At 48.1% G+C, this 11,491-nt stretch overlaps 1 protein-coding gene across 1 annotated transcript in view; it reads right to left on the bottom strand.

Moving 5' to 3' along the window:
- Window positions 1-5,102: 5,102 nt before the first annotated feature.
- The window catches only part of ARL3 (ADP ribosylation factor like GTPase 3), a 26,719-nt gene continuing 20,330 nt past the window's right edge, over window positions 5,103-11,491 (bottom strand). Inside the window, exon 6 of the mRNA XM_009638098.2 lies at window positions 5,103-5,303. Coding sequence (XP_009636393.1) covers window positions 5,256-5,303 — 48 coding nt within the window. The 3' untranslated portion in view covers window positions 5,103-5,255. The remainder of the gene's footprint in view (window positions 5,304-11,491) is intronic.

The raw sequence follows: 11,491 nt of genomic DNA, 5'->3' as shown, positions 1-11,491 counted from the left end.
CGGCAGAGCCCGGCAGGGCTGGGGGCTGCCCATGCGGTGAGAAGGCAAAGGCCGAAATCTCTGGCTCTGCCACTGCAGACGATTCCTCTGCTTTGATAAAGTCGGCCACCCAGGGGGTGCGAGGCCGAAAACAACAGGGAAATGCTGGTCAAAGAGGAACAAAAAAAAAATCTCCATGTTTATTTCCCCTCCAGGTTGCGGATTATTGTTATTTTCTTTTTCTTCCCCTCCCCACGTCCAATCCACTCGGTTCCTTGTCCTTTGGGGAGCACTAAATTCATCATGTGAATGTAAAGCGGGGCTTGTGCGGGGAAGGGAGCTGCGGTTCGCTCCGGCAGGCGCATGCAAGGTCACACGCAGCCTCGCCGTAAATTACGGCGTGTCCCCCCGTAAACAGCAACAGGAGAGGGGAAGCGCGGCGGCTTCAGGGGCAGGGGGCCGCAGGGGCCGATACATAACATCGTGACAAGTCAAACAACTCTCAGGGTGTTCACTTGCCAGAGAAATATTTTTCACATCCAATCCATTAGGCAAACAAGATGAAAAAGTATTTCCTACTTCGCTGAAAAAATACCAGGACTCGGTATAAAGCGTGCCTTAAAAAAAAAAGAGAAAAGAAATTAAGTGTGACCATCTATAATGTTTTTTTTCCAGCAGCCCTGACAGCCTTCCAGGCATCCTGGCCGTGCAGGGAGGGAGCCGATGCTTTAAAGAGCTCTAACAGTTTCTCGCTTTTTGGCCTGTCCTGGTGTGGCAGGAACAGTAATGAGTCTAACTGGTTGGAAAGAAACAGCCCCAGAATTCACTTCCCTCCCTTGAAACCCCCTCCAAACCCAGCTTCACTCAACCAAACCCGTATTGTTTGCCGCTTTTCTTTTTTCCCTTCCCTTTTCCTGCCAGCTCGGAGGGGAATGTGTTTCGTGAAATGCTTTTTTTTTAATCTACGAAGTGATTTTTTTTCTTTTTTGAAACAAGAAGATCCTCCCAAAGTTTGCCTTTCTTGCCGGTTGGCTTTTCTGATAGTTTTGGACAGGTGAAAAAAAAAAAAATCCAAAGGGAAAAGGCTTCTTCCAACAGCTTTGACCACTTCCAGTACCAGCGACCGTCTCCGACAGGGAGACGGAGGGGAGCGGTGGGGGAGCAGCTTGGCAGACTGGCTGGCGGCTCCTAGGGAAGAGGCAGTCCTCGACTGACCGCTGGAAAAATGAGCCTGTCGAAGAAAAAGGATCACCCCCAAACACAAGTTGTCTTTCTACTAAATTTTAATTTATTTCTTTTTTTCTTTTTTTTTTTTTTGACAAAGACAGCTAAATGATACACGGAGTAACAACATGACCAGATATTGCAAATACCCCTTTTTGGTGAAATTCAAAAAGGGAACATAAAAGAAAGAGCTTGCGTGGACCCGGCCGGCCCAGGGAATGCAACAGCCGCCACCTTTCGCTTTTGCAGAAGAAAGAGCCCTGCGGGGCAGGGGGCGAGTTTGAGTGGGCTGGTCTCATCCCAGTACACTTAATAAAAAAAAGCCTGGTGATCAGTTATATTTTTGACAGAGAAAAAAGCCATTAATGCGCAAGAAGCAGCATTGGTGGTGGTGGGGAATGGGAGAAGGTTGCATGAGGCGTTTGGCAAGCGTTCTCAGAGGGCAAGGAGGGACATTTGCCGTCAGAGCTGCAGCGGGGGGACGCGGCCGCAGCCAGAGCAGGACACGAGTCCCCACACCCAGCGCTCGTGGTTGGAGCAGGGGGTCGGACCCAGGTTTCCTGATGTGCCCTTGGAGAATTTCACTTCTCCATCATCCCTCCCCTCCAGAGAACACAGGACAGGGGCAGGAGAGGCATCTTTCATCTATCGCAAAGGTAAAACCAGATTTAATGACGTAAAAGTGAAGCAAGACAAACCCCCCGCGGGAGGGAAATTAACCCCCGCGACAAATTTCTCGGGGCCTGGGGTGGATCTGTCTGTCACTCCGAGCCCTTAAATCAAGGCCGGGTGTCTTCCTACCAGAGCTGCTCTAATTCAACCGCAAGTCACCGCGCCAGCGGGGTGGCGTTTAATGGGCTGTGTTATGCGGGAGGTCAGGAGAGAGGAACAGAACGGTCCCTTCTGGCTTTAAAAACCTATGAATCGATGCGACGGGTGGCAGAGCTCCACCCACACCAATGAGACCCCGAATCTCACTTAAAGGAGGGCAAAGCAGAGAGAGTTGGAAGGACAAAGCCTCGTGTACGCAATGACCATACACCCAAGAGGAGCCGAAGGGCTGGGAGAGGGGCAGGGGTTTCGCTGAGCGGAGTTTGGGCTGGCCCCAGCCGGTTTTACAGGTGATATTTAGCCAGGTGCTGCTAATGTAAATGCATTCAGATAAGGAGCGGCAAGCGAACAGAACCTCAAATCCTTTTACATTTTCACCAGGTCGATGCACAGAGAGACAGTTCACCATACAAGGAGCATTTACAGCCATCACTGCAGGGTGATTTACTCAAGTCGTGGTAATTTTAACTCTCCACCTCCATCCTCCCAGCACGGCTCGCTCTATCTTCCTCTCTTACTGCCTGGCGCAGGTAAACCAAATTAATCCACTGGATCACAGGTGACACTCTGGCTGGTGTGGATGCACGCAGCCAGTATGTGTAGCTACATGCAAACATAAGGAATGAGCCAGCAAACACTTCTGGATCCTGAGTTCAGTAAGGCAATTCTTCCTTCCAAACTGGAGTGGTAGGAGAATTACTATATATTTATCATCTTACACGTTTCCAAGTTTAATCAACATAAGCCTAAAAAAACCCCCCAAAACCCAATTTACCCTCCCGGATGCTTTTTGCATTCAAAAAGCTAAGCTGGGGTGTCACAGGCTAATTTTGCCACTGGTGAAAGAGTAGGGAGCAAGGAAGCACCAACTCAAGTCCCTTGCAAGTGAGATGGAGCAACGCCTGAGCCCCCAAGGGGCCTTTGCTCTGGGCCGGAGGAGGGGTACGTGAGCGCTTCACTCCGCACCGGGCACGCAGTGCGGGCAAACCCAAAGCTGGGGAGTATCTGCCACAAAGCTCTGCCACTCAGCCAGCACAAAGCATGCCTTCAGGGAAGGGCTGCAGTTCTTTACAGCGCTTGCATCAGGGAAATGCATTAATTGCAAGGAAAAGGCAATGCTGGGATACATTCCTCTTCCTTGGGCTGACCCAGGAACATGTGGCGCTCAGGCTCCTGGGGTTCCTGATAAGCCAAGGCAGCTGGGGAGTCTCTGAAGGAGCTATGTTTAAATGAACATCTCTCCTCATCTTATGACTCCTTACTCAATCCATGCAAAGCTGGAGCTGTGTCACTTTGTGTCATTAGCGATTGCTTAACAGCTCACTTGAGCCTGTTCTTTTCCTCCTCCCAGTCATCCGGTTTTTAAAAGCAAGGCTGTGCTACTCCGGCATGCATGTCCTGCCTCAGTGCCGGAGACAGATGCACTCAGAGGGTGCTGACTCACGGACGCAGGCAGATTAAAGTTGGATTGCTAAAGCAGTTGCTGTCCCAGCTGTCCCCCTGCCCCCAGCCACTGATGTATGGGGGGACCCGGAATCAGCCCCAGATGATTTTAATCTGCCAGGCTGTAACACGTAGGTGGCCAGGGGCTGCTTCACGTACAGTGCAGATGTTTCTGCCGTGAGGTGGAGATGTCCAGGGGAAGGGAGGAGCAAAGAGCTGGGAGCTCCAGGGGTGTCAGCTGTCTGCCTGGGTCCATGAGGCAACTCGCTGACGCGTGGTAAAGCCACATGCTTTGGTACACGCAGCTTTCCCCATACTGCCCGCCGGTCCGTCTCCAAGAGGTGGAAGGGGTAATGCAGTCCCTAGTCATTCTCTGGCCTTTCACAGGCAGGCAGCAAACAAAGCTGGCAAGCAGGGCAGTGGGATTATTTTACCATCTGTGCATTAGAAACCGGCCCAGGAGTCACCAAGCTTGCTTCACGCAGGACATGGCTGCTTTGGCGTGCTAATGACTCCTGCTTACTGTCAGCTGGGGCTAGATTTGAATCGGGGACGAGGAGGTGGAAAACACATTCTCTTTCCTATTTCAGCAACTGCAGCCTTTTAGAGGCAAGCCAGTTGAGGGAAGAATGAATCCTCGTTTTAAAGAGTGCTTCCCATCTGCCATTCATTGGGCTCCTCACCCTCCACCAGGGCAACCCGCAGGCGGCACCGGGCTGTGGGGACCTCAGCCCCCTGCGGGGCAGTGCCCCGAGTCCTCCGAAGGGCTAGGCAAGGCTTGCCCAGGAAGGGGGCAGGAGAATATATTTTGCACATTTGAAAAGGAAACCTGGGACCCGGTATCTCATTCTAGAAAGTAATCATGGACTTAATTGCATTTTGCTGCAGAGTTGCCTTGACATCAAGGGAAAATCAACAGGGATTGTTCAACATCAAGACTAATCTCACATATGGAACTTACTGAACGTAGGAACCACGTTTTTGCTGGCTCAAGGTGAAATGCTGGGCTAAATTCTCCTTCAGCTGCGAGAAAAGCCCTAGGCACGCTCATCCTGCATTATTCCAACTGTAAAGAGCTTCAATTATACACATATAACTCTTCTCTCCCTTCTACAGCAGTGTTGCAATGCAACAGTGCCTCGTTATGATCAAACTCCTCTTTTATGGCTATAGGAATACGTGGAAGTCTTCTACCCCCATTACACAAATGACTTAGCAGCTTTATTTTAAGAAATTACCCACAATTGGAAGTCTTCTACCCCCATTACACAAATGACTTCTTAGCAGCTTTATTTTAAGAAATTACCCACAACTGGTAACACAATCGCATTTTACCTGTCACTGAGGGGAAGCTGTGACTGACACCTGAGTGTGTCCTCAGTAACAGCAAATCCGCACGTATAGGGCAGGTCCTATGCATCTAAGCAACTACAGTAATTCACCACTCCCTCTGCTCCAAACTGAATCACAGTCTTGCTTCTCCTTACAAACTTGCTTGCTAATCAGACATTTAATACTATTTATGCATAGGGAGGAAATATATAATTCCTTTATTGGGATAAAAAACGACACTAAAGAGCAGGTCAAGTTCCAAATCCAGCAGTAGGTTTTAACCGGTGTTGTTCCCTTTTTTTTCACTCTCTTTTTTTTTTTTTTTCTTTTAACAGCTGTAGCTGTGCACAGATGGAAAAACATTTGGTCAGAAAGCAGCAAATTAGTGTTTTCAGGCTAGAATTCTGCTCCCACCGCTCCTCCATTTCCATGCAGCTCAGAACGCTTTATTTCTTCTTAGCATTGACATTTTTGCACACCCAATTCATGCCATCCTTCAGACAGAGAAAGGTAATGTTAGTCAAGAGAAGGGAAAAGGAATCCCCCAATCCCACCCAGCCGCCATTCTGCAAGCACCGTGTTCTGCCTCCTCATCTACCCCCCCGCCTGCCCTCTGCGCCCAGAAATGCTGTGGGTAAGAAAACAAGTGCTTCATTGCTCAGTAGATGTTGTCACACAGAGGTTATTAAATCTTTCATCTGACCATGAAAAGCATCATCGTCTCATCATGTCGCTATGTGCAGGTCCTTTGAGGAAGGATCATTTTGCAGTCAAGGTACGTCAGTGGCAGATGAAGGCTCAGTTCCAGGTTCAGCTATAGATGATTTGTGTAACCTCGGGCAAGTCATCTTATCTTTGAGACCGTGGATTTTAGGGGGCTGTTTGTTATACAGTCAGCTCCCTATTAAGAATACAGCTCTAATTCTCTGCTCAGCTGCAAGCCTTGAAATCCAGACCCACGAAAGCCACTGAAATAACTGGATCTGGACCCTGCTCCCTGTGCCTCAGGGCCCACACAGAAAATGGGCCCTGACAGGTCCCACAGGAGTTCCGCGAGAATAGATGTGGTCACGTTTTAAGAGACCGATATACTCTTTAGGGTATTTCCGTAAAAACATGTGCGCAACATCTCTGACCACTGCAAGCAGGCCGGTACCACTTCTGCCATGAATACCTGCATCGTGAGTTTATTGCTGAGATCCCGGAATGGGATATGCTGTGAAGGGCAAAGCAACATTTTATCTGCTCCTGTCACATATCTGTTGTGAGATGCACAGAATGGAGTGCAAGATGCACAGTCTCCTCGTATTTGTGTCCTGTCAAATCCACTACCTCCACCCTGCCTCCGAGCTATCTCTGCCGACAGGGAGGCTCGGGGCAGAAAGGCAGGCAGGGTTTTGTAGATGAGAGGAGAGTGGCACATCTCTGTGCTTGGAAATTGAGCGAGCATCACCTTGGAGCTCTGGAGGGGGAATTTCACTGTATTGTGTTCGGTGGTCATTTTTTGATCACTGAACACTAGTTAGACCCTAAGGAAGAGCAGAGCCTTTGGGCCAGCATTGTCGCTAGCCCTATGGTAGCAGTGTTGCTGGCTTCCTACACCCTCGTCCCCAGGCTGCCAAAAGGCTGCCAAGGACCTCAGCTGCCCCATGGACAGACGGCCAAAAGCACAGCACAGCAGGCCCTTCAGGTGAGCAGAGACCCACTGCCATGCCACCCCTCAGCCATGAAGGTGGTGACCATGTCGGAGGGGAGCTAAAGAGTTAAGAGAGAAGAGAGGGAGTCCTCAGGGCTTAATCAGAAGCAGAGAGGTTCTCACTTGAAAAATACCAATTCACCTTGATAGCTGCGCTATGTGACACTTCTTATCTGAAGGGGAACAGCAACTTTTGAAATTAGCCCTTGTTGCTGTGTTAAATAAAGAGTAAGCGAGCCCAGCTTGTGCTGGGGTGCACACGAGGCCCTGCACTAATAACGCTTCTAACTCTAACCTTGGGGAGGGCTGGTGTCTCCAGTTTCATTTATTTATCTCCACAGCAGAGATCAGTGTAAAACAAATTGTCTGAAATCCTCAGAGCAAATGGGAAAAGACGAGAGGTAGATTCATTTTAAGGCCCAGTAGCTTTGTGTCTTCCCCTTTCAATAACACTGATAACCTAGGTGTAAAACATGTAATGCCTTAAGCAATCAATAGCGTGGTTTAAAGCTTATCACGTTAGAGAGAGAGGGAGCGAGTGATTCCCAGCGTGAGGAATGCCAGGGCTTAACAATGGGGCTAGGAGGAGAGGTGTCAAGCCTTTGGCTTGATTGTGTGCCTTAGAAATCTGCATGATTGCCTGCAAAGAGTAAAAATAAATAAATAACTAAAAATGCTCCCACAACGATTTCAGCTTCCCCTGCCTCGGAAGCAATAATCACATTTGCACACATCATGGCATACAAGGCAAGCAGAGCTCCTCATTCATTTTGAATGTAGGTTTATTTGCTGAACCAGAACAGCTGAGACAGCTTAAAGTAATAAATATCAGCTGACACCCTTTGCTATTCAGCACAGTAATCCCAGAAACAATACATCACTGCAAAACAACAAACACGCATCCTATCTTCTACCTAATCTGACCACAACCTGAATTCACAGTGATTAAAACTCTGCCTGCTGCCATTCGGGAGCTTGGGAAGGGGAAAGACAGACCGCTTCAGCACCAGCGCAGCGAGGGTCATAAAGCAGAGTTTATGATGGGATTTACCATGGCTGGGAGCCTGGCTGCATCAAGCATATAACGAGGGCAAAAGAATGACATAGCAAAATGCAAGAGGAAAGGTGAACTCCAAACAGGCTTGAAATACATAAGTAGGTCACCGAACTTTTAGAGCAGGAATAGATTTTAAAAACTCTCTTCTGGCATGAGTTAATTGACAGAAAAAAAAATCACATCTAATTGTAAATATCTCCCTGCCTGACAGTGATAAAGGGAAAACGAACATGCTCAGCTCTACATGTGTTGTATCGAAGAGGTATGTGTGAGACACTTTCCTCATCTTCAGCCACCCTGCAGCTCCATCCATAGCTTCTGGTGCAACTTTGTTGGGGGGCGTGTGTTCTGCAGTGTCCCCAAATGCTTTGGAGAATAGCAAAATGCAATGGAAAACAAAACAAACTAAAAGGTACGTTTGCAGTTTTTCTGCCTAAGGTTTGAAGCAGGATGGAGGGTTGGTAAGACAGAGAAATCCAGTGAATCACACACAAAGAGCTGCTATGGGGACGGCACGTGGGAAGGAGGAAACAGTGCTTGAAAGAGTCGAGTCCACAAGGAGTCAACTGCTGTCATCCTTTGTCCCTACACACACTGTCCCTATATCTGCATGCTTAAAAGATGGCTCTGTGCAGAAAGTACAATCCCTACAGTAACATTTAGATCTTGATAGATGTCCTTGCACTGCTCTGTTGAGACACAGAGACATCGGCAGGTACTCTGAGGATGGAGACGGATACAATATTAGTATTCCAGCCTCAAGTCAACCCTGGGAAAACTTAGCCAGGGAAAGATTTCAGATCTTTCAGCTTTGCCTCTCTTTAGCTCCTTAACAAGCAGCTAGTAAACTTTACCAAAGCAAAGAGCAAGAACTCCGGGGAAGAGGATAACGCTCCTTGCAGAGAAATGCTGCTCGGCACAACCCTGTCTTGCTGCAGTTGCATCTGCTATCGTGCCAAGGGAGTTGTACTCTAACGCCCTTTGGGAAAGGACTGGTAGAGCCTTCCCCAGGAGAAATAAAAAGTCCTGCTTGAGATTAGCCCACTGCTTGCTTATTCTCTGCATTATCAGCTTTGCGGCTATGGGAGTGAAGTAATCTGACTTCAAACACAGCGAACAAGTCCTTTCCACCCCATAAAAAGCCTCCCGATTTCTGCTCCCCTGCAAGCCAGGGATCAGGCAGGGCTACAAACTTGTGACCCCTAACGTGACCTTAAGGACAGCAAAGCTTAATCCTTTCATGTAATCCTCTGTCTGCCATAACAAATTGGGTCAGGCAAGTGCAAAATTCTCCATCTCTAGCATTTTTGGTATGCGTTATTTTAACTGTCACTTTCTTCTCCCTCTGCACAGCTAGGACTGTGCCTTCATTATCTGTCATTTCTTTGCACCTCCAGCCATCATACAAGGCTGGCTTTTACAGGCTTCTGCAAGTACATTATCCATTGTTTTTCGCCTGGGTGCAAGCTTTTCTTTTGCCCTCTGAGACCCTGTACCCCTGATGCAGCGCTGCAGACTCCCTCCTTACCCTGCTTAAAAATCTTGAGACTTTGCGCTGTAGTCTGGAAACATGGTTGCTTTTCCTCAACAAGCACCGGCTCTGCCTGCCCCAGAAGAGCTGCAGTCATCGAAACTGGTTTTAAATCACATTTACAAGTAGCCCCAGAAGCTTGTTACGATGTGGAAGATCCCCATCTAGCCTGCCCTGGCTAAGACATCTTTGAGACAAAATCTAGCTCTGAGGATGCAACATTGCCAGGAGTCCTGTTCTGCATCTTGCCCTTATGAAAGTGCTAAATCGCAGCATCAGCGTAACTTAGGTCTTGGGCTTCATTCTCAACTGGGTTGAAACAGCCAGGGAGGAGAAGGCGGCTCAGCCCTTCCCACAGTCCTTTGGGCCAGACCAGCTCTGGCATAAATTAGAGAAGTTTAGTGGCTACTTTCAGTTCCACTGGCTTTTAATGGTCTCCGGGGGGCCATTACGCTTGGGAGACTCCGGACACAATACGCTGCAGCATCGTTCTGGAGGACGATTCCTCAGGGCAGGCTGAGCTCCTGCTGCCTTGATCGAAGACTCTTGCTTCAGACAAGAAACAAGCTGCAGAGCACGGACCAGTCTGAAGCCTTGAGTCATGTTTAATACACACCCTAGCCCCTAAATAACACCTCCAGCAAGAGGGCAGGCTGCAAAGCAGAGGAGTCCTGCCTGCTTTCACCCCACCCCAGCTGGCCGGGGTGGAATGCACGTAGCTTTTGCATGCCAAGGACTACAGTTGGAGATCTGGTCACAAAACACAACCCCAAGAGAGGCTACGTGGCACCAGAGAGCTGTTGTGAGGCAACAGTTCCCTTATGTTTCTCTGCTGACATCGGCGATCCCTTGCTTGCTGCACCCTGTGCAAGGGTCTTGGTGTAAGCTGGTGCAGGACTCTGCTCCAGAGGCAGAGCCCAAATGGCTGTGTCAGGGAGAAAAGACTTTCCTGCTTTCCTAATTAGGGCTGAAGGATAAAATCAGACCCGAGCAGACATTTTGCTTGAAAAAGCCTCTAAGCAGGAGGGATGCCACTCCTCCCCTCAATGGCACCATGAAGTCTGATTAATAAGACAAGCGCTGCCCACAGTTGCAGTCAGGAGGTAATGAAGTCTTCAGCTGGCATAACTGGGGCTACCAGCTGGCGTCCAGAGGACACTACATGGGGTTTCCAGTTAACCCAGTCACCTCTCTTCTGAGCCTGCCCAGGACATTGCTGGGCACCTTCTCCGGAGTCCCCAATGGTTAATTTTAAAAGAGAAGATGACAATATGGATTCCTTCCTTAATTAACAGTTTTATTAAATAACCCATTTCAAATAATAGTTAAATTCTCTAAATTTATATCATTCTATTAACCATAATCTAATCTCATTAACCTTGAAATCCCCAGTCTTAACTACCCAATTCTATACACCATGGTGCTAGCAGCTAAACTAATTAAATGACCTTCAAACTATTTCTCCTTCATGTATTGGCATTATTTATCTTTGCTCACTGCTCTTTCTTCAAGCTATCACAAAAATCTTCCCCTATGAGCTCTGTTCTTCCATGTACTCAGTACTAGATATGCCACCACTCTTCCTTGCAAAATCCGTCAGCGATGTCTCCAATTTTGCTCTAGCTAATATATTCCATCAGCAGCGACAGTTAGTGTGCTCGCTCCTTGGCTTTCCTTCTGAATACCTGATGCTTCCACGTCTTCATTTATTTTGCTGTCACTCATTGTCATTTCTCAAAGAAGTCCTTAAAGCAGTGACCTGAGATTTAACTACACATAGAGAGCTCCCGTTCTGAGCCACTGGTAGAAATATTGTGCACCACGATCCTCAAAAACATCTTTCTTAATCTCACCCTTTAAACAAGTTCTTTGATTCCCCTGAATTTTGAGCATGTTGACAACTCCTTAAGAGTCCCAGAAATGAAGACACCATTTCTTCCTGGGCTGATGTAGGTTTAGTTTAGAATCATAGAATCATTTAGGTTGGCAAAAACCTTTAAGATCATCAAGTCCAACTATTAACCTAGCACTGCCAAGCCCACCACTAAACCATGTTCCTAAGCACCTCGTCTACACATCTTTAAAGTACCTCTAGCAATGGCGACTCAACCACTTCTCTCGGCAGCCTGTTCCAATGCTTGACAACCCTTTCCGTGACAAAATTTTTCTTAATATCCAACCTACACCTCCCCTTGGAGCAACTTGAGGCCATTTCTTCTTGTCCTATTACTTGTTACGTGGAAGAAGAAACTGACCCCACCTCACTACACCCTCCTGTCAGGAAGTTGTAGAGGGTGATAAGGTCTCCCCTCAGCCTCCTCTTCTCCAGGCTGAACAACCTCAGTTCCCTCAGCCGCTCCTCATCAGCCTTGTGCTCCAGCCCCTTCACCAGCTTCGT

This window comes from Egretta garzetta, unplaced genomic scaffold (assembly GCF_000687185.1).
Source record: "Egretta garzetta isolate BGI_Z169 unplaced genomic scaffold, ASM68718v1 scaffold135, whole genome shotgun sequence".
Classification (NCBI taxonomy): Eukaryota; Metazoa; Chordata; class Aves; order Pelecaniformes; family Ardeidae; genus Egretta; species Egretta garzetta.
Note: the sequence above shows the minus strand (reverse complement) of the source record. Positions and strands in the feature narration are given on the sequence as shown.